This window comes from Pezoporus occidentalis, unplaced genomic scaffold (assembly GCF_034315485.1).
Source record: "Pezoporus occidentalis ecotype Australia unplaced genomic scaffold, CSIRO_AGI_Poc_V1 ctg15, whole genome shotgun sequence".
In the NCBI taxonomy this organism is placed as follows: domain Eukaryota; kingdom Metazoa; phylum Chordata; class Aves; order Psittaciformes; family Psittacidae; genus Pezoporus; species Pezoporus occidentalis.
The window spans coordinates 8,684,384-8,711,558 of NW_026913316.1; the positions used below are offsets into that span (position 1 = coordinate 8,684,384).

Consider the following 27,175-nt stretch of genomic DNA (forward strand, 5'->3'; position numbering starts at 1 on the left):
GTCTATATAAAGCCTCATGGCAAAGGAGGGAAAACTAACAAGACTACATCAGATACAAATTCTCTATACAAAATGGTTTCTCTTTATGTTGGGAAAGGCACATTTCATAACAAGAACATATCTTCTCAGCTGATTTTACTGATTTGCCATTACTAAAGCTGTGCCTGAAATGCCATTTTAAGTTTTCACAGCAGAGACCCTTCTTTGATTTAAGGAGGTCAGGTGAAGTGGGAGGGACAAGAAGAAAATTTAAAAACAAACAAAAGAATGCTTTAAGATGACATTCTTAAATTACTATATTGAGTACTATAGCAATCTGAAAGATTGTCTCAGAAATAACTAGGATAGCAAACGTGGACAATACAAATGTCTTGACCAGTGAGCAAAGCGGAGCAATGGAAAACTGGAAATACATTAAAGATGCATATTTCTTGCTAGTAATCTTCTTTAAATGTTGTCTACAAGAAGCTATAGTGAGAACACAACATTTCAATGCAAAACTGTGAACTACGAAGAAGTAATATAACAAAGAAGTTTCCCAAGTATCACAGTATTCAGGCTGGCTAGAATGTTGCAGAAATACTTAGGGACACCCTTGGGTTCTTTGTCATCCTCCATCCTAGCCAGCAGCAATCATAAGAATGCGTTTCATTGAAGATTCTACATAAGCCACAAAACCAAGGAAATAAATAAGCACCGGACAGTTACTTAGTTCAAGCAATATATCCTTCCTATTCAGTTAGTTGGAATTGATGTGTAGGTCTTTCAGAATTTAAAGTATTAAATGGTATGTTTACATATTTCAATGACTTGAGTCAAACCACTAAATTAAGCCTGAGTCTGTCATCCAAACGCATACCTGCAAGTTTGCAGGTGTAAAAACATCATACTCAAAACCCCTCATTTAAGCATAAAATTTCATCAGCAAAACTGCAGCAGTTAATTTTGAGAACTGTAGGAGTTGGCTGTTTGTGTCTTAATAGGCAGCCTGTTTATTGCAAACCTATAGCAGCCCTTCCTTGCTTAGGAAGTATCAGAGTACTGTCCAATTCCTTTCTATGGCAATGTATTTTCAGAAATAATGAAAAATACATGCAATATCATTCAAATAAGAGCCTTCCAAATCTACCAGCACTTCTGCAACTCAATTAAAACAAACACCCACATTATCAAGAGCTGTTTGTACACATATCTTAGACATCCTTATCCCTAGATAAGAACAGATTTTTGCTCCAACAGCTGCATTACCATCAACAACAAATGCAAGACTTGCCTGGATCTTGTATAACTCTTTTATCAGTCAAACTCTGACATAAATTGAAAAGACATTACTAAAACTGGAAGGTGGTTCTTTGGTTAAGCATGTGTGTCTGCTACTTTGTACCCATGGCCCTCACTGTATTTGCAGAAAAGCTGTTCAAGTATGAAATTTCTACCAAACCCCCTACTTCCTATTTATAGGAAGGACACATTTATAAAGATCCATTGTGTCAAAGTCTTTCAACAATCAATACAACAGGCCTTAAACGTCTAAAACTGCAATTTAAGCAAAATTACATATGAAAGAAAAGCACTAGAGGAGTTTGATGCTGTGACCTAGGTAACACACCATTTCAGGACTTTAAGAACTCCATTTATTATTGAGATTTGTCTTAATATATAAGATATATCTTATTATGATATTTGGCTAGGGGCCTACAGGGGGGAAAATAACAACTCAAACTAAACTAAACCAAAATTCATGCTCTTTCCCCTTCCTCTTTGGAAATAAATTTGTTTGAAAAGTTTGAACTCTGCCACAGAACTTCAAAACCAACATTCAACAATCCCCATTCAACTTCTTCCTATTATTGGAAGCAGATGTGACTTCCAGATGAACAGATGAGGTACATTACCCCTGCCTGAAACATTTAAGGTCTTTGATTAAGTTTAGTTGACCAGATGACTCCATTGGGATGGTGGGTAAACAGCAAAATACAACAGATTTCACTGCAAATAAGGAAAAGATTCAAACCATTTAAATAAGTCTTCCTATTGCAATATGAGGAAAACTCACATTTAACAATTTGCATGTCTACTAATTTCAGGAAAACATTAGAAATATCAGCCTCTAACAATATTAAATTTCAGTGTGTATAGTGTTATTATGAGTTACAGATGATGGTCAAAGCCTCTAAAGAGAGGAGCAGCAAATAATTATACTCTACTTTCATTTATCAATAGTGGTTTATACCTTTTTTTGCCACCAGATTAACTGAAAATAAATTATTTTGGAATCAGCTTTCTTTAAAGCTACTACAATTTAACAACACAAATAGCCCAATAAATAAAAGCCAAGTTAGTCATTTTTGCAGACAAGATTACTACTCCAGTGAATATACTATTTTTTTATGTCCTCTTTACTATTTTTTTTATGAAGACAAAAGTCTTCGAGGCGTTCAACAAGGCAGCTGAACTGTGTGTTGGTATACAAAGCCATGGGAAGTAGACATTCTCTCCTGAGGAGGCAAAGTGCACAATAACATAAGGCCAGCTCAAGAAGTTTAAGTAGTACTTTCTGTTAAAGCCCAAGCTCTGCTGCTGTGCTTCCCTGTGAGCTGCCCCTAGGCACAGCTGGAAAGGGACAGAAGGCCATGACTGTTGGGTACTCCAGACAGAAGACAGTGATTCTCTCATGCTGAAGAGATGCAGCACAGCACCTTCATCACTCTGCAGCCATTTTAATCTCTTCAGGACTCCCTCTAGATGACCTGGAGGGAGGGAGGATAAAGAAAAAGTAAAATAAATCTGTTCAGTGATCTGATCTAGTTTCCTAGAAATTAAACAGGAATCAAATACACATGCAATTTTTTCTGTGTACTTTGGGAAGGTCTATCTATGCAACCTTGGAACATGAATTCTACAAGTCAGAGACTACAGAGAGGTCCAATTAGTATTTTTCCTCTTAAGTTACTCATATGAAAGATGACAACATTATTCATGTGAATAAAGCAAAAAATCATTTTTGACAAGCACAGAAACCTCTTTAAGATGTATGTATAATGAGCTAACCTATGTAATTGAACAAGACAGTAGAGACACTAAAATGGCTACTGTCATTAATAACTTCACAATATGAATTCCAACTATAATTATTCAACTAGGAGTTTATTCAGCCCATTCCTTAACTGTAGTTTAAAGATATACTTCCATATTCCACATTTGGTAATTTCAATAAAGAGATTAATCAAGACCATACTTTTAATAGAATAATGCAATATAATATTATCTCATTTGTTAAATTCAAGTATGCTTATTTAGATTTTACAGTATTGTACAGTAACAAAAAAATGCAGTATTTATAGGCAGACCTCTTAATAATAACAATGAGTACTAACTACTAGATAGCCATTCAGAACAGTTTTACACAGAAAAAAGGATGTTCTGTTATCTCCTGAACTTTTTGAAAGAGAGTTCCATAAGAAGCTGAGTGACATTAAACAAACATTTCAGGTTTACAAGTTCCAGTGAGTATTTTACTTTACCATAATTTTTATTTCTAGAATATGGGATAGCTGAATCCTCTCCAAATACTTCAACAGGCATGTACATGTATATGCACGCTCATATATAAAACTCAGGCACACACTCTCTTTACCTATGTGTACATATGCTGACCCATGTAAAAACGTAACACATACATGTAACACATTTTGTAACTTACCGGTAAATCTGTAATGGCCATGCTGATTGTGATGGAGTGGGCACTGAATTTGTTGGACTCACCAACATAGCGCTATATATGTTGGAAGCAACCACAAGTATACAAAGTAGAATTGGTCCTATGATAGCTCCTTCCAGCCCCAGGTAGTATGCGCCACCAGCTACTGCAAGACCTGTCAGGTAAGGATGGCCACCTCTGGAATGATGGCGCAAAAAGAATAGAATTAAATTAAGAACAACAAACAATACTCTCAATTATGAAATGTGAATTAATCACAAAATTTTATTAAGCTTAGAAAACTACACAGCTAGCTATAGATACCGTAGTTTCACTTATCTGCTGTTTGACTAATAGCACAAATATTCCCAGCTGTATTCTGTGTCCTATTTGCACAACAGATCAAACAGTGCATTGTAGCACATAATGCTGGTAAATATCCACAATGCAGCAGCTACTTTATAGACATCTGCTGAAGAATGTCTGAAGGACTTAATGGCAAAAACATTTCCATTTCGAAAATGGAAAGATGATGATTACAAAGACGGTTCATGCCTTATGGTCAAGAATTGTTAAAGACAACTAGAAACATGCACTATGAACGCCCCTGAGAAAACACATTAATTTACACTATGATGGCAACTTGCATTGCACCTTTCAAAGAGCAGTGAGCATACATTCTTTAAATACATAGTCATGTCTTCTCATTTTGTTATAAAACACCCTCTCAGACTGTTATCATCAGGCTTTTAATGTTTTCAGATGAAAAACAAACCCAGATTTTTATGAACATATTTACTGGAAAGCTGGGGCCAATGGAGCTTTTGGTATGAGCTATTATGGCAGCAAGTAAGCCATGCACTGTTCTTTTCCATGTTACCAGTTCGGATGTGCCACATGAATCCTATCAAAAGCAGTTACACAAAACCTGCTCATCATGCTTAATCTTTATAGTTAAACTAATTATGCTAATATGGAATTATATAAGAAAAGGTACAGTTGAAATTTAGCACCCAATTTTCAGGAGCTTGCTCTAAATTCTGAGTGTAATGGAGTGAAAATACCAGCTAGTATAGAGCTACAGCAGTCTCAGCCAGATTCCTACTATGGTCCTGACTTCTATTCAACTCCCACACTGGCAGCCTTTGCCTTCATTGCAATTGTGTGCGGAATGAGACTTGTAACATCATATACACCTCAATCATACCTTACCTAGATCCAATTTAACCTACTGGTAATGCCAGATTGTTTTTCTGAGGGGATTGATTCTCCAGCAGTAGACACATGATTCGTTTCTGAACTTTACCCAGCCTTTGCATCAGTTTAAACATTCTTCTGGCTAGTTTGCTAAACTAAACAGATCACCCAATGAAATAGGACTACAGTATAAGTTTAATGCATTTGGAAAACCCTGCATAACCTAATTATAGCTATTTAAAATATATTTAATCTAATCTGCAAGACAGCATGATGCTTACTGTTCTGTTTAATGAGAAAAATACAATTTTGCTCCACTGTCAGAAAATCTATTCCTGCCACATGTATTTTCTGGACAGTAAACAGAGCCTGCATCCCCTACAGTCAAAAAATGTATTCTAATAATAAGAAGAATTATTATCTGGTTAAATAGCTACTAGTCTTAAATGTACCTACAATTTACTGTTGGAAAAAAAGCCCTAATTTGATTATACTTCATCCGTTAGCTTTAATTCATGCAAAAGAACTAGTGTCATAGCCAATGAAAATAAGTATTAATATTGTACATATTATCATTAGGTCTCTCTGTTCAGTGTAATCGTATCTCGTGAACAAAAATACTAGTTTCTAACAACACAGAACTGAAGCACTTAGTGTCCTTATTCTACATTACTGTAATAAAAATCAGCACAAATCATTTGCCAGGACTAGTACTGGCATATAACTAAGTATGGACCACAAAATCCTCAATTCAGTTGACCAGAATTGTTTCTGATGATCAAGGCTGAAGCAGTAACTAGAGGAGTACAACTTTCTATCTATTCTGTACATGGCTGTGAACACGTCTTGCTCTGCACAGTCTGGAGTTTGTTTTTCTGTGCACAATCTCAAAAGCTGAAACCAGGAGACATTTCATGTCAATAGAGGCAGCCAAACACCTAGGAAGATTTTTCAAGCAATCCGTGCCTACATCCCACAACAGGAAAACAGCACTGACTTCTGTCTCTGTAGAAGCCTGTCTCCAGTTTTGCAATTTTATCTGTCTCAACACATTTAAATATCAATCCATAACCAATAGCCTCTTACACTGGGGTGTGGTGACATAACACAAATGCTGGTTTCAAACAAATCCTCACATTTCTCACAATCCAGTCTGAAAAACTGAAGTGTTTTTTCTCAGGTCTCTAACTAGCTCATGAACTTCTTGTTTGTTCTGCAGCATCATCTGGCAATAGGTGAGTTAAAGGAAATACTGCACACCTTTAGTCAATGACTAGATAAATTTCGAACGCATTCTTAGAATTACTTTGCCAACCAAAGCAGTTGATTTTGCTGACTTTGAGAACAAGTTCACAACTTCAAGTGACAAAGTCCACAGAAAAGAGGCCTGGCAAAGTAAAGGCACTTAGGAAGAAAGACTTCTTACTATACGGTGATTCCTATGCTTGGAGACACCGTCTGCATGTTTCAGAAATTAAAGTGTCGACAACCATTAATCATTTTTACAAAAGTAACTTTAAAAAGCCTCCAATGTACTTACCCTGATATATCTGAATAAATTGCAGTATCTACAAAGTAGGTTGGCAAGAGGTGAAAAACCAAGAGTAAAATGGCTTTGCATCCCTGTCCTTGCACAAGCCACAAATCTAGGACTGCAGGGACGGCTGCCCAGTATGTCCCCAGAAACGGCACTGCTCCAAGGATTGCTGCTAACGCTAGAGCACACAGAAGCAAAGGTGAGAAAAAAAACAGAGAAACGTATTTCACAAACACATTTACAGTTAAATTCTGATGCTTTTGCCACACTGGTAGTCCCACTTCTATGAACTTTTGTAAGTAAGATACTGAAGGAGTGCTGCGTAAATCTCTTGGTATTTTATAGCTGTTGTTTAAGGAAAAAAAGAAAATTATGCTATTCCCCATACCAAAAAGCTTTACCAACTGCCAGTCATAAGGAGTTACTTCCAAAAGGGGCACCAATTCAGAAAAAATGACAGCTATACCAGTCATACACATTTCAAACTTTTATACAGTTACAAATTATCAACTGTGTGCAAGAAAACATACAAGCAAAAGTCTCCTTGTACTTACCACATCTCCTGCATTCAACCATAATAATGCAGGTAGGACTGCGAAAAACCACACAAATATAAAATCCATGACACGTATTTCTGTATACACATGTGTACACACAGGAGTATGCCCTTCTAAACATACAAATACAAATACCTGTTGAAATCTAAAGTGATGCTGTACTGCTGTCATTCTAATTTAATGCAACAGGAATGATCATAACATAAATAATTAAGAGGTTTTTCCTCTTTTTTGGTCTCATTAACCAGAAAGCAAAAACTTCTTAGATTTCATATGTAGCTGAAAAAAAAGAACAGTTGCCTTCTAAGTAGGTATAACGACAACCAATGCCTTTAAGTAGTTGCACTTTCTAACAGAGCCATTTCTTATTATCCCGGGTTTTGTTGCTTTATGACTTTCCTTCTTGTTCCCTTGTACACAAAGCTACAGCATTTCAAATTTACTATTATTAGATTATTTTTAGTGGAAGAAAAGCAAAAGAGGAACAGAGAAGATTTTTCACTGAAAACTGTTCAGCCATTTCTAAACCTAAGATTAAAGAACAAAAGAAAACCAGAGGCTGGTGATACAGTCAGGCAACAGTACTGAGAATAAGCAGCATGCCTCCATAATGCATTTTCATGATACCACGTCTTCCTGAATTTAGGCATCTTGAAAAATCAGCACCTGTCAACTACAGAAGAAACAAAAAACAAGACATGCAGAATGAAGTTAAAACCTGGAAAGACTTGGACTGAACAGAAGGAAGAATTACATCCTGCAAAAGGAACAGACAGAAGTAAAATAGCTGGTAGGGGACGTGCTGTGAAAACAGAAAAAGGCAAGGCACAGGGGTAGGATAGCAATCAGGAACTTCACTCTGCACATGGCTACTCCTAAAAATAACTTCAAGGCTAATCTTATCAGCAATATTTAATCACACTTATCTTGTACAATATGTATGTAATCATATTATCTAAAAATAATTATAATTGTTCAAATTCTTACCAGATGGTATGAAGACTATGTTAATCCCAAATATAGTGTGAGTCAGCCAAGTGTAGAGTCCATAGAACCCAGCCATTTTGAGGGAAGCATCAAACACACCTCTAAAACAATCAAAGAAACTCTGTTAAATTTTATTGGCAATAAGATTCTAGAACTATAAAGATACACACAAGCTGGTTTTGAAAATTGCAAAGCCATTAATGCCACAAATAACACAGCTGACACAAATAACTTCTGCTGCACTAAAGACACATTTGTTCCCACTAAACCCTTATGCTTTTGTCAAGCCAACTTCCACGGCCTTGTTGGTCTCTTAGATCTTAGACCTGTCCCATAGAAATCCCTTTGCACTATAAAGAAGGTATCTCAATTTCTGAAACTCTTCATTGTTGACACCAAGTTTCCAACATTTTAATGTGACTTGTCAGGTCCTTTCAAAGCAAAACCAAAAAGAGAAAAAAACCCGAGCATATCCAGAACAATTTGTTAGAAAGAAGCATTAAATGTACATTTTTGAGTAAATCTTCTTCCTATCAAAAAAACAGGAACTGTGGCACAAATACATCTCAGTTGTCAGAAATATATAAACATATCCTTATATGTTATACCCTTAAAATATATAAACCTGTCCTTAAGTATCTCTTTATATTTCCCATAAAGATGTTTTCTCTACTGCAGTTAAATTAACAGGGTCTTAACAACTTCTATGAGAATGCCCCAAAACTACACATCAGCATACAGGAGGTGAAACAGGCCTCTGGCTTGAGGCAGGTAAATGAAGCATCAGCTTCAACTGAAATTAAAATACGTATCTACAACTACAGGAAAGACTTACTTTTAATCAGTTATTTTAGATTTTCCCCCAGAGACTATAAAAGAAGGGAAGACAGTCTCATTATGGTAACCAAAAGAAAGACAACAACCCCAAAAAAAAGATACCAACAGCCAGAGAAAATTGCTGTGAATTTAACTATGTTAGGGTATAACTGCAAAACTGCCTCTCATTCATAAGAAAACATCCAAAATTGCCTAATTTACAGTTTTCACATTTCATTTCTGACAAGCATCATTTTTTTAGCCTTAGCTGAATTTTAGTCAATTTTAAATTCAAGTTCTGCCATGTCTTTTGCTGCTGTAGTTATGCAACTTGTAAGAAAATTTTACACTGTTAAGACCATTACTCCTTACAGATGCACTAAGTGAGCAACAAAAAAATTCATCATGAACCATCAGGGATGGCCTGGTTTGATGTCATTCTGCAAGTTGATACATAAAATATTTCAATGGCAAAAAAGCATGTACCTCTGAAAGATGTAGAACAGTACAGCACCTCTCTAGCTCCTTGCATCTAGCACAAACAACTAGTAAGCTGGAAGGAGAAGGCATTACACAGCGCTGAGCAGCTGTGAGGTGCCAGTGGTCAAGCAGAAGCGAGGAGGATATACCTAACATAATTTTCCGTCCCTCTGCACTTTTCTCTGTCTATTCCAACTAGCCCGAAATAAAAAAGCACAGGGGATTCTAATTTGTGGCGAGTGTGGCCCAAGAGAACTCCCTTAAGTCTCTGAAGACTCATGTTTGTTACTTCTGTAGGAAAAAAATTAAGAACCATCCCTTAAAGTCTCCAGACTGAAAACACTAACCAGAACTTTCATCAACAACATGCTTCCGCTACTCTGCATCTTCAAGATGATGTAGTATGCTAGTGCAAATGCTAAATGAATTTATTACCCTCTGTAAAATGGAGACCTTCCTGGGGCAATTATGACAGTAAATTCATTCCATCTCTTAATACATTATTGGCATACATGCAGCTTCCTTGTATATACAAGAGTAATTGTATATTCCAGAAATCAGAAAATCCAATTGCTGCTCACATCTCACTTTGGCACTGTATCTGGATGAACCACTTTACCTGCAGGAACTGTCATCTGCAAATGTGTAATTTATGAGCACTTCGGTGTAAGGCATACTTACACATACATATTCCATTTCACTAAGCTTTGAAAAGCGTATAAATAAAATAATAAAACAACAAAAGAGGACAAGGGTCATACTTCACACTATTCAGGTTAAAAATTAAGAAACTTCTGTAAAATTGCCAAATGTTTCTGCATAGCTGGCCTAAGTATTTTTTGTTGTTAAATTTCTTTCTACTTCATTGAGGAGCTAGGGAATTTTCCTGTGGATTTCAAAAGGGAAAGCACCACCTCTTCATTTTATGGGTTTTGTGAGTTTTAGTGGATTTTTTCCCCTCTTTACTGATCTCCCATAAAAAGTCTACAGCTTCCCCTCTGCTCCTACTGAAGTTTACATTCATCTGTGTCTACCTGAATTCAGGTTCACTTCACAGAGTCTGCAGGCAAGATCTGTTCATCATCAGCAACACAGTGAAATTTCAAAAAATCCAACCCAATGCTGCAAGAAACCCAGGTGAAAGGAGCTCTTCAACTTACAGTATTCATTTTTTGACCTCAGAGTTAATCTGATTTTCTGCATCTCTCTGTTCTCTAGAGCAATGGAGAAAAGCAAAGCATATGGGCTTAAATGATAAGAATTGGAGTTTCCAGAAAGATTAGAGTAAGCATATAATAAGTTCAGAAGAGAGTTACTGGTTACTATGCGAAATTTACAATGAAGGCATATTGACCCTGGCTGCTGAATAGGCATTAGAGTAAAAACTAGTCAAAAGTGGTATTTGTCTTTGGAAATGTTTGCAAAAATTAACGTTTCCCTAAATACCCTACAAAACACTTCACAAGCCACACAGCAGTTTACAGTCCAATTAAAAGACAAGTCTGGTAACAGGAACACTCTAGGCCAAAAATACTATTAGAAAAGACAATTTCACTTTTTTGTCACCTTCTTTACACAAGTCATGTTTGTTATTCTCCCATGTTCTCTAAGTAGACATTACAAGGATTGTACCACACCTTTGTTGCAAAGTCTTCCTGTATACAGAGCTAACTAATTTGAATTGATGCTGTAAGCAACTCCATTCAACTTCTTTTGAAAATCATAGAATCACAGAATCATATAGTAGGGAATCGTTATAGTTAGGGTTGGAAAGGACCTTAAGATCACCTAGAATAAAAACCCTTACATCTTAAAAGTAGAGGGTTCAACATATAAAGGCAAACACAGTGTGTTCCAAACTTCACAGCACAGTTTCACAATTTATTTCAAATCAGGTTAATTCAAAACTGCCACAAGAAAAGAGCCCTCCCATTCCCCTGTTCTTGAGCATTCATTTCTGCCTCAGATCACCCTTCCTTTGCGACCTGACAGCATGATCTCCTTTACATGCCATGATGTTATTTACAATGAATTCACCTAATAGTTGTTTTTTTGCTGGGTTAGTTTTAACTAACCAGCTCAGCTCTCTACTACCTATCCAGCTCCTAGATCAGTGGTATAAACAGCTGTGCTCCCGCCGGGAAAGAAGTTGGCACATTTGCGGCTGGAGGGCAGGGACTCATCCGTGGACAATAGCGTTGCCTTATTCTAACTGAAACTAACCACCATAACTTCAAAACCAAGTAACTCATTTTCTTCCTTCAGACACCACCAAAATCCACTGCAAAGATGAGCTGCCACTGACAATCAAAGAACAGCTATTATCTCAAAAAGGACTGAAGTATTCCTCTACAATGATCCCCCCAAATTTCAAGCAATCACTGGGAGAATGCCAACAAATTAAATTACTCAAAAGAGTCCTTTTGCAAAAAAACCCTTAAGCTGTTGATTCTCTTTACGGGTTCTGTTCTTTCAGGAATAAAAAAGACCCTCATTATTTTTCAGTTTCAAACCATACAGGAAAAAAACAAAGGGCACTAGACATATTCCAGCTATGAATAAAGCAGAAGTAAGTGTTTCTTGACAGAGCAGGACCATCTCAGGAGCAATATAAATATGCAAATAATTCTCAGAGATGACTCCATGACAAGATTTCAACAGTTTTGCTGTTGAAATTAATTTCTCCTTAGGAACAATACAACTGAACAAAGACGGGTAACAGCTCCAACATACAGAGGCCAGCAATAACACTAATCAGATCAAGTGATACAGTCTTGAACAGAGCATAGATCCTTGAGATGCTGTAAATGATACAAATATTGCACCTCTCAAGGAAAGACAGGGCTCCAGTGAATGAACAAAAACTTTAGACCTTTGCCCTTTGGCTAGTCCAAAGGACACAGCAGCAAACAGGCTTGCTTCTCTAACAGAGAAACATCGACATTCTCTGAAAAAGAACAATTAACATTTAGTCCAAATTGTAAGAAATTATACATTTGATTATTTTTTTGCAATTCAATTGCATTTGATCTCTTTTTATTCATACTATCTGTAATTATTTTTAATGACTATTTGAGCCTGTTGCAGTCACACAGACCACATAAACTTATAATTATTCTTCTGAGGAGCGTGTTTGAAAGCATTAGTTATTTCTGAATCAACTGTTTCTAACATTTCCAGTTTGTTACCACGAGGAGACCATAGTGCTTACTAAGTGAAACACCTAACTATTCTTTAAATGGTTCTTGGAACATAAGGTATGAAAAACCAAACTAGTTCAGACCAATGGTCTGTCCAGTCAGCATTCCATCTCTAGTAGAGATCAGAAGCAGACATTAAGGCAACAAAATAGGACAAACATATTGAACAATACCCCTGACCATTTTCCAGACACTTATTTCCACCTCAGAGGTATCATAAATCCTATGCAGACTGTCTGAATCATAGATAGTTAGGGCTGGAAAGGACGTTGAGATCATCTAGTTCCAACCCCCCTGCCATAGGCATAGACACCTCACACTAAACCATGTCACTCAAGGCTCTGTCCAACCTGGTCTTGAACACTGCCAGGGACGGAGCATTATTCTTAGCCCTGCCCAATTCTGCAAGTTGCGGCAACTTCAGCATTCTTTGGCAGGACCTTCCCCATGTCATAGAATCATAGAATAGTTCGGGTTGGAAAGGACCTTAAGATCATCTAGTTCCAACCCCCCTGCCATGGGCAGGGACACCTCACACTAAAACATGTCACCCAAGGCTCTGTCCAACCTGGCCTTAAACACCACCAGGGATGGAGCATTCACAACTTCCCTGGGCAACTCATTCCAGTGCCTCACCACCCTTACAGGAAAGGATTTCCTTCTTATATCCAATCTAAACTTCCCCTGTTTAAGTTTTAACCCATTACCAATTGTCCTATCACTACAGTCTCTAATGAAGAGTCCCTCCCCAGCATCCCTATAGGCCACCTTCAGATACTGGAAGGCTGCTATGAGGTCTCCACACAGCCTTCTCTTCTCCAGGCTGAACAGCCCCAACTTTGTCAGCCTGTCTTCATACGGGAGGTGCTCCAGTCCCCTGATCATCCTCGTGGCCCTCCTCTGGACTTGTTCCAACAGTTCCATGTCCTTTTTATGTTGAGGACACCAGAACTGCACACAATACTCCAGGTGAGGTCTCACAAGAACAGAGTACAGGGGCAGGATCACCTCCTTTGACCTGCTGGTCACGCTCCTTTTGATGCAGCCCAGGATACGGTTGGCTTTCGGGGCTGCGAGCGCACACTGAAGCGGGCTCATGTTCATTTTCTCATCAACCAACACCCCCAAGTCCTTCTCCACAGGGCTGCTCTGAATCTCTTCTCTGCCCAACCTGTAGCTGTGCCTGGGATTGCTCTGACCCAGGTGTAGGACCTTGCACTTGCCATGGTTAAACTTCATGAGGTTGGCATCAGCCCACCTCACAAGCGTGTCGAGGTCCCTCTGGATGGCATTCCTTCCCTCCAGCGTATCAATCGAACCACACAGCTTGGTGTCATTGGCAAACTTGCTGAGGGCGCACTCAATCCCACTTTCCATGTGAGAGACGAAGATGTTGAACAAGACCGGTTCCAACACCGACCCCTGAGGGACACCACTTGTTACTGGTCTCCACCTGGACACTGAGCCATTGAACGCAACTCTTCTGTGTGCGGTCATCCAGCCAGTTCTTTATCCACCGAGTGGTCCATCTATAAAATTGATGTCTCTCCGATTTAGAGACAAGGATGTCGTGTGGGACAGTGTCGAACACTTTGCACAAGTCCAGGTAGATGACATCAACAGCTCTACCCCTGTCCATCAGCTCTGTAGCCCCATCATGGAAGGCCAGCAAATTGGTCAGGCAGGATTTCCCCTTAGTGAAGATACACTGGCTGTCACCAAAAAAAAAAATAAAATAAAATAAAATCTGTAGCCAGAGGTCAGAAAAATAGTTGTGGGAGTAAACTCTATTCACAAAAATAGTCTAAAACGATGCAAAATAGTTTCTAGTTCAGCAAGGCAAAATATATGTTCGTGCTGCTTCTGTCCATCATTTCATGAGTGTGGCTACCACTTTGGCTTATGCTCAGTAATACCTTACTCCCCAGGTAGTCCTATTGAAAACTGTGAGACAACGTGGGGAATAGCATTCTCAGTATTAGCAGCAGCAGAGAGGCTGTCCCTTTGTCAGTCACCTATAATCTGTGCTTTTATTAAAAGTAGTTTGAAGAGTTGATAGCTGCACTGACAGTGTCCAGCCCCGGTGCAGCAAACCGTTCGGTTTTAATGTTAAGTGCCTGTTGTATGAACCAACACACTTTTCTGATTTTTTAAACCTTGCCTTTAGTGATCCCAAGATTTTATGCTGGAAGAGACCATGAGGAGTCATTCTTTTCATCCTTTCACCCTCAGTCAACCTTTTCACACTGGTTCTGATCTTGCAAACCTCATTTATGTAACACTCTTTTTCCAGGCTGAAGAGTCCTAATCAGCTCAGTCATTCCTCATACTGAAACTGATGCTTATCTTCATTCTTCTAACCAGTTATGCTACACTCTTAAGCTTTCTGAGATGCAAGAATCAGAACGGCATACAGTAATTCAGGGGACAGACAAACCACAGATTCACACAATGAAAGTAATATTGTGTATTTCTGTTGTCTGAGTCTGTTGTAAGAAATCTTAATGATTAATATACCTGCAGAGGTCTTTTAAGTATAACCAAGCATTGAGCCAGCATGCCTACCTGAAAATACACCTCCCAGGTGGTAACAAGACAGCACAGAGGCCATCTGTTTATGTGTGAAGTTAGGCTTGGTTTTCACCCTCATTCATCACTTGGTATTTCATAAGTCATTTTATCCCCCAGCAGAAGACACTGCTGTCTTCTAACTGAATTTATCTATAATCCTGCTGCAATTCCACAATCAACCCTTATCTTTACTAGCTCAAACTAGTTTACCAGCACCAGTGAGGCATCCCTCACTATTTCTCTCCCAAGGCAATTATGGACAGATGCAATAGCAGAGGTCCTTACCTCTGATGTCCTTACCTCAACATCACCATTTACTCCCTCTGTTTCTTATATTTTAAATGATTATTTATCCCTGAAGAAACCTTCCCTGTTATCTCATCACTACTTAATTTCCTTGAAAGTCTTTGGAAAGAGATGTTGTAAAATGCCTTTATGAAACTTCAGTAGAACATAATAGACAGATCAACTTCTTAGTGGCCTTGCTTGCTGACCTCTTAAAAAACCATGAAGAGTAAGGCAGACTTCTCTCTGTGGAAACTCCAACTAAATCATATTCACCAGGTGCTGGTATGTCCTTAACTTTAGTGTTTACTGAGTTGCACTGTACTGATGTTCAGCTGACATGTCTGTACTTCCCAGGCAGAAAAAGAACATTGCTTTTTTTAATTTTGGCCCTGAGCTTAGTTGGGTGAGTCAGTCTCATCCACTCTCAGTAATTTCCTATTGTGCATTTTCTGTCTGTTTCTTCTACAACCTCTTATACAGCCACTTTAATTTCCGATTCTGCTGCAGCTGGCCATAAGAAGGCTTTTACAATGTGACTCCCTCCACTCACCTTCACAGCAACAAACAACACAGCATCCATTTACCTCCCCCCTGCAACAGGCTGCAACAGCCCTGTGGTTGCCGAGTATTCTTGTCATCCCTCAGCCCCCGAGTGCTTCTGGCTTCTGCTGCATATGGAAAAAGGTGTTTTGGTTTAACAGCATTTTGTGGAGCTTTCAGCAACTGGATCACCTCCCCCCTGCCCTCAGCCTATTTTTATTTGCTAAAGTTGATGATCCGTTTTCTTTATTTAGCTAAAATGGCAGCTTTTTAAAGGGTAACTTCTCATTTCCTTGGCCTCTGTTACTCTGCTGTTCAGCTATATAGTCAGTCTTCCCTCTTGCCTTGCTCAAGCCTTTCTCAGCCTTCAGCATGCACTGGGCACAGTACACTGAACATTTATTATTCTCCACACTGCTTGTAAGGATGCAATTCTTTTAGATCCCCATTTCAGCCTGAAAAGTGCATGAATGAGAGAAACAGCTACCTGGACTCAGTAAAACTCAAGAGCCATTTCAGTCTTATCTTAAGAAACTCCCAGTCTGTTCAGACTTTTGCTATTATAAGATTATGAATCACAGGCACAGAGAAGAGCGCATTCTGATTGCTTATGCTGGTGGAGTGAATAAATAATGGATTGACCTTATAATTTGTCATAATATAACAAAAAAGTGAAAAGCTAAAGCTGTGATGTTAAATCTTTAAAATGTCAGGAAATCCTGCAGTTTTATACTGGCCTCCATGCTGCTTTTTTACATTACAATAAATCTGTATTTTAAATAGCAGAAATCTAACCAAGGTTATAATAATATATATTCCAATCTTACATACACACAAAAAGAGTTTTTTGATATGTGAGCATAGAATTCTGCAATATATTATACTAAAAATAAATCTCATAGTATCCCTTTATTGTTAGAAAGGCCTGGTAGAAGACCTCTTCCCTATAAATCTAACAATTATTTCAGCAACCTTTGTCTTTCCAGCCCTCCCAGTTACCTTCTAGGTCTGCCTTAGTAGCAAAGAGAGAAACTAACTGGCTGAACTGAATCTGCGATGAAAATTAAGTGTCACTGGTTTTGCTGATACAGTCTATGTCACACCAACTAAGCTTTAATTTAAATACAGATTGTAAGTTCTGACATACAAATAACTGTTTTAAAAAGTTGGTGTTGCAGAAGCAGCAGCATACCTATGTAATTCATAAGTGCAATATGTAATTAAAGGACTAGTTATCTAAGACACTATGTAGTTACATTATTTGTAAAGAGTGTGGGCAAATGTGCACATACACAGCCAACCCACATCCTCTATATGTTTACAGACACCTTCAGTCTTAAACAAACTGGACAGTCACAGAATTACAAACTACAAAAATGCACTGACAGAAACTGCTGTTAGAATATACAGAATGCACCATCTGGAATATGAAAGAAGCGAACAGCAGAATATTGGCACTGCCTCATATAAAACAAGGAAGCCCTTAATATCCTGTCAATGTGTTTGAAAATACACTTGCTATATACAATGTGCATGGCACAGAGAACAGACTGTTTGTTACAGCATCTGATTATGCACTTACATAATCTCATGAATCAAGAGTAATAAACTGTAAAATTCCTACAGACTTTGTGATATCCTTGACCCAAATTATGTGTGTGCAATAATGAATATTTTTTCACAGTTTCAGGTAAATTTGGAAAAAAAGAGTGATGACTAAGCATGAGCAAATCCATTGTTTTCTGAAGTATTCTTTGAATTATTCTTTAACTTGTAAAAATCATTTGTATGCAAAGCAACACACAAATACAGATGTGTTTAGTAAGAACAATTCAGTATAAAAGGAAAAGGAAATACCTGTAAAGGCAAATCCTTTTTCTGCACAGGACAATATTTAAGACTAATACAGTGCTATGAGCAAGTCATATGGTTATTGGGTTATTGCTACTAAAACATTCAGCTGATAAATACTACAATCTGTCCCACTAGGATAATAAGGTTACAGTTACTCTCTGGTTCTGCAAATGTACTGAAACATTGCATCATTTCTTCTAGATTTATAGACTACACTCTACCTTTTTTTTTTCTCTCTAGTAGCTCAGTTGAACCTTTCCTTTCCTCCACGTAATTAAAAAGTATATGTTATTCCCAGTTTTACACTAGAAAATTATTTCATTAAAGCAGAATAATTTTCATTTCTATTCCCATCTCATAACATATGCAGTAAGTAGAGCTTCTAAAATTTCAGGAAGGTCCTGTTAAATGCATTCCTGTGACAAAGGAGATTTCTGCAAGAGATACTCTTGCTGCTAAAGAACATACACGGCATGCAAAAGTTCAGTCAAAAAATCCAGTCAGTTAACAGTCGCCTTGGAAAAATTAAGCTGAAAGACATTATTATTCTTGCAGTAAAACAAACAAAATCACACATTTTGCTTTTTCTAAGCATTAGCTTAACATGCTGGAAGATTATTGTTTTGGGAATTGTATCACCATCTCATTTTCTCCACCACTACTGCTGGGGTGCCAGAGCAAACCAGCTAGATGCTTCAACAGCTTTTTTGTTTATTTGCTTGTTTGCATGGTAGTTCATTTTAGATCTCTTTAAATATTAATAAATAAAAGTTGGAAATGCATTAAGAACCTATTTCAGCCATCAAGGCACCATAGGTTTTCTTCATACTGAACCTCTCTTTGACTTTCTGGAAAACTTCAGTTAAGAATATGAATAGTGTGTCCTCTTCAGAAACACCCAATATTTGAAATTACTTTTATATAACCAATGAAGAATCGAATCAAATTTGAGGTGTATGTGGCAAATGAAGAAAATGAAGCAAATAATGATAACCCTCCTCAAATTGAAAACAAACGGTACTCATCTTCCTGGCATTACAGAACAAACTTCCACTAACACGTGTTTCAAGACATCACTCAAAATACTGATCTCGGTTTAAGACCATTTCTCAGTGTTAACTAGGCCCCATCAAAATTGAAAGCTGCAGTAACTTTAAGCCACAGCCATACCCGTGTGCATGCACTCATGTGAAAGTATCGCACACACTAAATTGCACTGAAGCCGTGAGAACATGCAACTTAGTAATGTGCAATATCTCCACCAGAGCAAGCAGAATGGGAGCTTCAGGGAAGAAGGGTATGGTGCATTCAGGAAGAGAACGACATGCTGCTCGGGGAAAGGAAAATGGTTCAGGCAAAGGTGTGCATGCCACTACTTTGGAGACCTGTGAATTGGAGGTTTATAGTGGTTCATACATTCGGGGAGAGAGGGAGGAATCCAGACAAGGACACCATCTCCCTATTCCAGGGGTAAAGGACAACAATTTTCCTTCTTATGAAGTGAGGTAGGTGACTTATGAACTAACTTGATTTTACAGAACCTTTCTGAGCAAAGCAAACCTCACACTGATATGCCCAGGTAACAGCTCTCCCCTGACCCTCAAAATACTCATTATTCATGCAATAATGAGTATTTTATACTCTCAAATACATATTCAAAATACTTCATTATTCATGCAATTATAATTACCATGAAAATTTTCACTAACTAGTACTGAGAACTAAAATCATCTAAATAAAGTAAACTGGTCCAAGTGCTTCTCACATTTCTAAAGGAAGTCATCTTCCTCACCCTGACTGAGAGTTCTGATGAAAAAATTCCTGCAACCTACTCTAGGATAACCTTTCTGTGACAGTCACCAGTCCCCCTCCTAACAAAGGGATTTCTTTCCAAATTATCAGTTTCCCTTCAGTGCCAGGTAAAATTAGGGAGGTCATTCTGGGAGTTATTAAAAAATGCCTGAGAGACAATGCAGTCATTCGTTTTTGCCAGCACAGGTTCACAAGGGGAAAGTCCTGTTTAATTGAAAACAAACTCTATGGACTTCCCACAGTGCTGGGTGTTCTCTAAAGTCACCTTGTCCTTCAAGGGCCTCCAAGTGATCTGTCTGTCATTCACTGCTCTGCCCTTGCACCATTAGGCTACCCAAGCAAGTCCTCAGGTCAGGCATGGCATGACTTGCCCTTGCCAAACACCTGTTGGTTTTTACCACCTGACATGTGCTGCTGGCATTTTGACTTCCTCTGTCCTGGATGAACAGATTTCCTATCAAAGGTATTTCATAGGAGGGCATTTCATCCCATGGCTTGGAGCAGGTAATTCTCCTATTCCCGAACTTCTTTAAAACCCCTGCTGTATCACCAACACAGTATCACCTTTTTTTCTCCCTCTACTCAAGCACAAATTAACATCTGAGGTACTGTGACAAAAAGAGTCAGATTCAACACCTGGCCCAAAATAGGCTGGAAATCTGTTCTTACCACAGTACAGCTTATAAATCAATCCACGTGCACAGATAACACTCACTGTCTTTGAAAACTCATCATCAAGGGAATTAGAAAAATGTTCATAAAATCTATAGCTACTTATAGTCCAACACAATAAAAATCACAACACAGCTCCAATGACAGAAACTGCAACAGGAAAAGGTCTTGGCTTGATTAGGTACTTCCTGGATAATAGCTTCAAGTTAAGGAATTTTTTGAGTCACAGAAACCATTTGCTGATTGCCCTTCTCTTCTTCCCCCTCTCCATTCTCCTCACAAGTAGAATCACAGAATAGTTAGGGTTGGAAAGGACCTTAAGATCATCTAGTTCCAACCCCCCTGCCATGGGCAGGGACACCTCACACTAAAACATGTCACCCAAGGCTCTGTCCAACCTGGCCTTGAACACCACCAGGGATGGAGCATTCACAACCTCCCTGGGCAACCACTTCCAGTGCCTCACCACCCTTACAGAAAAGAATTTCCTCCTTATATCTACCCTAAACTTCCCCTGTTTAGGTTTTAACCCATTACCAATCATACTATCACTACAGTCCCTAATGAAGAGACCCTCCCCAGCATCCCTATAGGCCACCTTCAGAGACTGTGAGGTCTCCATGCAGCCTTCTCTTCTCCAGGCTGAACAGCCCCAACTTTCTCAGCCTGTCTTCATACGGGAGGTGCTCCAGTCCCCTGATCATCCTCGTGGCCCTCCTCTGGACTTGTTCCAACAGTTCCATGTCCTTTTTATGTTGAGGATACCAGAACTGCACACAATACTCCAGGTGAGGTCTCACAAGAGCAGAGTAGAGGGGCAGGATCACCTCCTTCGACCTGCTGGTCATGCTCCTTCGTATGCAGCCCAGGATACAGTTGGCTTTCTGGGCTGCGAGCGCACACTGAAGCCAGCTCATGTTCATTTTCTCATCAACCAGCACCCCCAAATCCTTCTCCACAGGGCTGCTCTCAATCTCTTCTTTGCCCAACCTATAGCTGTGCCTGGGATTGCTCCGACCCACGTGTAGGACCTTGCACTTGCCATGGTTAAACTTCATGAGGTTGGCATCAGCACACCTCACAAGCGTGTCAAGGTCCCTCTGGATGGCATTCCTTCCCTCCAGCGTATCAACTGAACCACACAGCTTGGTGTCATCAACAAACTTGCTGAGGGTGCACTCAATCCCACTGTCCATGTCACAGAGTCAGTAGGAAAAGACACAAAGAACAGACCTCCTTGACTGTATCCAAGTTGCCCAGTGCTTTTCATGAACCCATTTTAAGTAAAAGAGCAACAGAAGTAATTGACAACATGGAAGAAGAGTGTTTTCATGTCATGTAGTCCCTAAGAAATAGAGATGTAACTGCATCTCTTCCCAGAAGTATCCCTGCGCTCTGGAGAGGACTAGCTGTCCTAGAAGTAGGACTAATAGCCTTAACCTTGTGCACATGCTATGTCCTGCTGAAGAGTGATGGGAGCTGGAACACAGCTGGTGACATTCAATATTTATAACCTGGTCTTTCTATACTTTTGGTCAATTTGAATGCATCAGTGTTTTGAGGCTGGATTCAGGTTGTGTAATTATGCAACAGTCTAATGATAAAATTGACTACAGAAGGTTCATTATTTGATAATACATGAAGAAACAGATGGAGCCTCTTCCTCCCATCACATCACCAAGCATTAACATCCATTTTGCATACCTTTTATAGATGAGGTGAACAAGACATTTTTAGGTTCCTGCCCCTCTAGCAACAACTTATCTTCAAAAACAAAGGATAGCTGCTACTTTGTGACAAACACAATGGCTTGCAGTGGCAATTGTTTTTCATATGGCACCAAATTCCAATTAGGCACCAAATACAGGCTAATACAAAACAAGTAAGAATGAGCGATTCAGGCTACTTTAGTGAACACAGACTGAGTTCTCTTTTATATGACAAGTAGCTTCACATTCCACATTCTCCAGATGCTTGCTTTTTCTTATAGTGCCTGCAGTTGCTGATGCCTGCTGGCTCTTTCCTACTCATTTTCCTGTGGCTTCCCTAACATCTTTTTTTTTCTTTCCATCATTCAGAAGTCTAACAAATATCTTGGGTCACCTGTGTCCCAGACCTATAAACTTAAAATTGCATTTAATACAATCTTCCTTGCAGAGTACCTGCACCCACAGAAGCCATGTCTATTTTTGCCACTGTCCCCCTCTACCAAGGCTAAAAAGAACAATTTTTCAGACAGCTTTAGTTTCTAGATTTGCTTGCATTCTCCAGAAGAGACAGAACTGAGATATTAACCATGTGATCAATAAAAATTCAATAGCAGTCACTCAAGTGAAGGGCTATTAACATTTTGGCAGATTTCCAAATCTGTTGCTTTGAACCTGGATTGCCCCTTCAATTCAACTGACTACAGCAGTTACCATTGTTATTCAAGATCTTTCACAGCATGATATAACCTTCTCATTGTCAAAACATATCCAGAAACAGCTTAATTCCAGTAACAGATAACAACACTTTCTTGTAAAGTGTACCCAAGAACAATGGCGAACATTTGGCAATGAGTTTGGGAAGCAATACATTGTTGGTTTAAAGTCTATTCTTGTTGTGTATGGGGTTTAAAGTCTATTCTTGTTGTGTATGTATGTGCAGGAAGACACAGAAAGCAGCAGTGTGAGACAACGGCTGCATAGAATTTAGCATGGAGTCTGCTGTCTTTGCCCAGTCCATCAACTTTTTCAAAAAAGCGACTGATGACTTAAACACCGTATTTAAAATCCATTTATTACGTTACCAACATATTAGTCTCAAGCTGCTAACAGGTGAAAGCTGACAGGTTCATTCATCTGTGATGAATGAAATACATTACTGTACCACCCCAAAAATTGCTTTATTGTGAAATCTCAGTGAACCATACTTAAACACACACACACAAAAGTCCTCCTTCAATTACTGTAGTAGTTTAAAGGTGAAACATAAGAATGGCAACTAAGCATGAAACACTGTGGATGCACTCTGGAGGTGTAGTACAGCACTGCTGTAAGGGGGATAAGGACAGCACTCCCCTGTTTTCCCTTTGGTGTAATTTGGTTCATGGAGATCATGAACTAGATTTCTTTCAGATGAAACAGAACTGGAAAATGCACTCCAGGACCATATTTAATACACTTCAGCTACAATTGGGTATTTAGTCCCCAAGATTGGACTAAAATTAGTTCAAACTAAGTAACTCTGAAATGCGAACAGCAGAGATGTCAGGTCTCCATTTCAACCGTTTTGCTGTATGAATTTGCTCCTACTGAGCTGCGTTAGTTGTTAATGCCACACAGCTGCAAACACACTGTGGTTAGGGATATCATGAAATACTAGCATTCACTAGTACTAGTTTTATGAAATACTAGTACTCACTACAGCACAGACCTCTGAAATTTTTTTAAGCAAGTCCAATCAAATTGCTCTTTTAACAACCAAGGGGTAAAATAACCAACTCTAGGTTCTTGAAAATCTGTCAAGATTGGCAACTCATCTTTGAAACACAAGTTGTTGCAATTGCAAAGTATTTATAGGTAAACTTCAAATTTAAAAAAAGCAGTTTTCTGGAAAGGGCAAGAAATCAACAACATACCTTATTGCTTCCTCCACGGATTGACCCACTATATTTGAGGAGGGACCTGGCTGAGACAAAGGTGTCAGGCTAATCACCCACTTTACTGGCTTGTAGTACTCATCACTGGAACTCAACAGGTAGAACAATGTGGTCAGAAAAATCACCTGCAAAACAAATTGGAGTTTTAAGTTAAAAGGCAATAAACACTTTCCAGAACTACAGTATGCAGCTATGCTTCAAATACTGGACATCATTTGAAAGCTACAAAATACTATACCACAAAGTTGGATTTAGAAAAACACGTAAGAGCTAGAAGAATAATTTTCTCCCCTGCTCCACAAAGGACTTAACAGTTATAACTAAATATTATAAAACTTTCAGCCCTGTTCAGGCTCAAGTCACATGGAGATCAAACAAGTAGAATGCTGCATTTTTTATTATTTTTCCCCAGCATGTTTAGCAGATTGAAGAACTGCTGAAGAGTAAGAACAACAAAAAAACAACAACCCCAAAACCCAAACCAACACAATTAACACCACCACTATCACTACAAAGCCAAATAAATCAGAGTTGTCTCAAGAATCACTACGCAGCTGCGATTCAGATATGAATTAAACACAAACTCACAAACAGAAAATCTGTAATATTTATTAGGCTGGCAATCCTGAATATACTCCGGTGAGTCTGAAGATGAGTCTCAGCAGAAGTGATGGCAGTTCCACTGTTTCAGTTTAAACACCAAAAAAAATATAATCAGATTTTATTAGCTTCCTGTATGTTGCAGTCCAATATGTTTTCCTTATTTTTCTCTTAGTGGGCTCAGCAACTTCTGGGGCTAACCCTACATCAGTGTGTCCATCTTGAAACAGAATACCTCAAACAAGGAAAATCCATTCCATATGCTCTAGCAATAAACTATGGCTTATATTTGGTTCATCTGCAAGCTTTAGATTTTCCTTCTTCCCAAGATTAAAAAGAATTCTTTCACTTGCCTTACTTCCAACCTACTCGTATGCTAGGATAAACTACATCTTAATCTTTTGACAAGCCAAACAGCCTGGCCTTCATAAATCTTATCTTCAAGCTTTTTATCGAGTCTGCAGACACTTCATGCCCTTTTTCTCTCTGAACACACTCGGATAAAAAACCCATGCAAACACCACAACATGCAGTATTCCATCACCAGTCTCAAGAATGTCATCCACTTGTGCCTGTTTCCAATTCCTTTCTATTCCGTAAAACGTTATTACTGCTTCCCACCATGCTTCTAGCCTTTAACTTGGAAGTCTCACACTGCTGTTCACCTACTCTGACCTCTTTCCAAAATGTCATATACAGGATGAGACTGTATTCCATCTTCCCAGGTGTGTAACTTCTGTCTTGGGTGATAAACCAATCTATGCACTAAAACAAGTCACATGCTACAGATATTACTTCCTACTGAATGTTTGGATGGAAGGTATATTTTTCAAAATGGAGACTCTGAACAAAGTGTCCATTATTTCTATGCTTTAAAGCACATATATTTAAACCACTTATCAACTCAAAATTCACCATTTTAATTTTTACTCAAGATTACTAGAACTGGACTGAAATGCAATCAGCTGAAAAGCTAACCACTTCAAAAATTATCTTGTTGGCAAATTTAAATTAATTTGTGATGCTTTTAGCTAGTGAAAACCTCTCCTGAAGCAACTTAAGAATCCTACAAAACAAAGACTGCAAGAGTACAATTAAAGCTGGAGCAGTGCTTTCTTTTAAACACAGCTCTACCTAGACAGAATTTAAGCAAGCTCCTTCTGTTTCACATTTAGAAAAAAAAAAAAATCCTTCCCAAGGTAGCCCATTATCTTTTGTAAGAAGAAAGATCTGGCATTTTCAAGAGAGTCAGCTTTCTCAGCTGACACTGCTGGCTGGACCACAGCAACACACAAAATGTGCTCAAATGCTGCCTACCTAGCTTTAGGGTTGTCTATTCAAAATGTAAAAATTCCATTCCAAACCTCTATTAAAAGACGGGGAGATGGGTAAGGATATTAGGCCAGGCAGCAGTCAAAGATGCAGCAATTAAACTAGATCAAAAACTCTGAAACTATTTGCTTTCACATTCCAAATTAACTCTATACAAAAGCTCTTTCTCCTTACCAAAGAATAGTGAGAGTTTGAGAGTTCTCCCAGGAAACTCTAAACTTCTTAACTTAAGACTTTCCAAAAAGAGAACTTAAAGAAAAAATGGATTGTTAAAGATACCCATCTTTGGAAATCAAAGTATTGAAAAAACATCTCACTACAGCAAAAGACCTAAGTATGCTTTGAGACCCCAGAAGAACAAGAACTGTTAAGGTCACTTCTGGCCTTCTCCTCCTGACTTGAAGGATGTTTTTCTCTAGCTCCGAAGGAAGGAACATGAATAGCAGATAAATCTAACAATGATATAATACCAAATGGGATTCGGTAACAACGCACATGACACTTTAAGAAAGCTGCAGTGATTTATCCTACAGTCACATCTGGATTTTCTTGGCTTATTACATTAAGCTATTGCAACAGGTTAAGAGGAAAAAAAGCCCAAGGAAAAATTAAGAAGCAGTTACATTATTTCTACATGGACTCCATGACAGTTCAGTTAAGCTAACCTAAAAAGTACTTTTAAGATTCAACCAACCAAATTCTCACAGCAACTGGCATTTTCATTTACTTATTGCCCCAAATAACAGACTGCATTATCTTAATTTAGTGCAGGCTATTCACTGAATGTCCTAAATTTACGTCCTTTCTCTTTCAGTCATAAGCTGCTAACAAACGCACACTAAATACTATTGAAACAAGTTCCATCAATTTACCTTTTTGTGTTTTAAGAAAATCTGTTTAGATTTTGTAGCAAGATACTTTGAGAAAGACTTTCATAAAGATAAGAAACCATGCCTCTGAATGGACACAACAGCCTATGAAATACATAGTGCAAACAGGACTAAGTTATAGTGCTCTCCCACAACATTAAAGGGTATTAATAACCACTACTTCAATGCAAATTTAAATGTCTTCAAAAGAGGTACCTGATACACTTACAAGAACACCAATACTTAGAGATGACATTTTCTGTGCACAGAAATGGGAGGTAAGCATATCCCATTACCTTGGTGCATTTGAAGTATAGTACAATACAGGACAAACACATTCAGTATTTCTAATTTATTAGTTCTGCTGTTTGCATTTCAAAGACTACCATTATGAAGAATCTACAGAAAGAACCTGAAAATGTATTAAAACAAATATTTCCTATATATATAAGATCACTTTCATACTCTGCCCAAAAGGAGTGAAAAATGGAAGTCATGGTCAAATCCAAGAGACCAAGAG

At 38.4% G+C, this 27,175-nt stretch overlaps 1 protein-coding gene across 4 annotated transcripts in view; it reads right to left on the minus strand.

Annotated features, from left to right (window-relative positions):
* Positions 1–708: 708 nt before the first annotated feature.
* Positions 709–27,175, minus strand: part of TMEM245 (transmembrane protein 245) — a 75,491-nt gene continuing 49,024 nt past the window's right edge. For all 4 annotated transcript variants that reach the window (XM_062610964.1, XM_062610965.1, XM_062610962.1 and 1 more), the window contains 5 exons: positions 23,834–23,979; positions 7,979–8,079; positions 6,438–6,612; positions 3,704–3,898; positions 709–2,750 (listed from right to left, as the gene is read on the minus strand). In XM_062610964.1, coding sequence (XP_062466948.1) covers positions 2,705–2,750; positions 3,704–3,898; positions 6,438–6,612; positions 7,979–8,079; positions 23,834–23,979 — 663 coding nt within the window. In that variant the 3' untranslated portion in view covers positions 709–2,704. The remainder of the gene's footprint in view (positions 2,751–3,703; positions 3,899–6,437; positions 6,613–7,978; positions 8,080–23,833; positions 23,980–27,175) is intronic.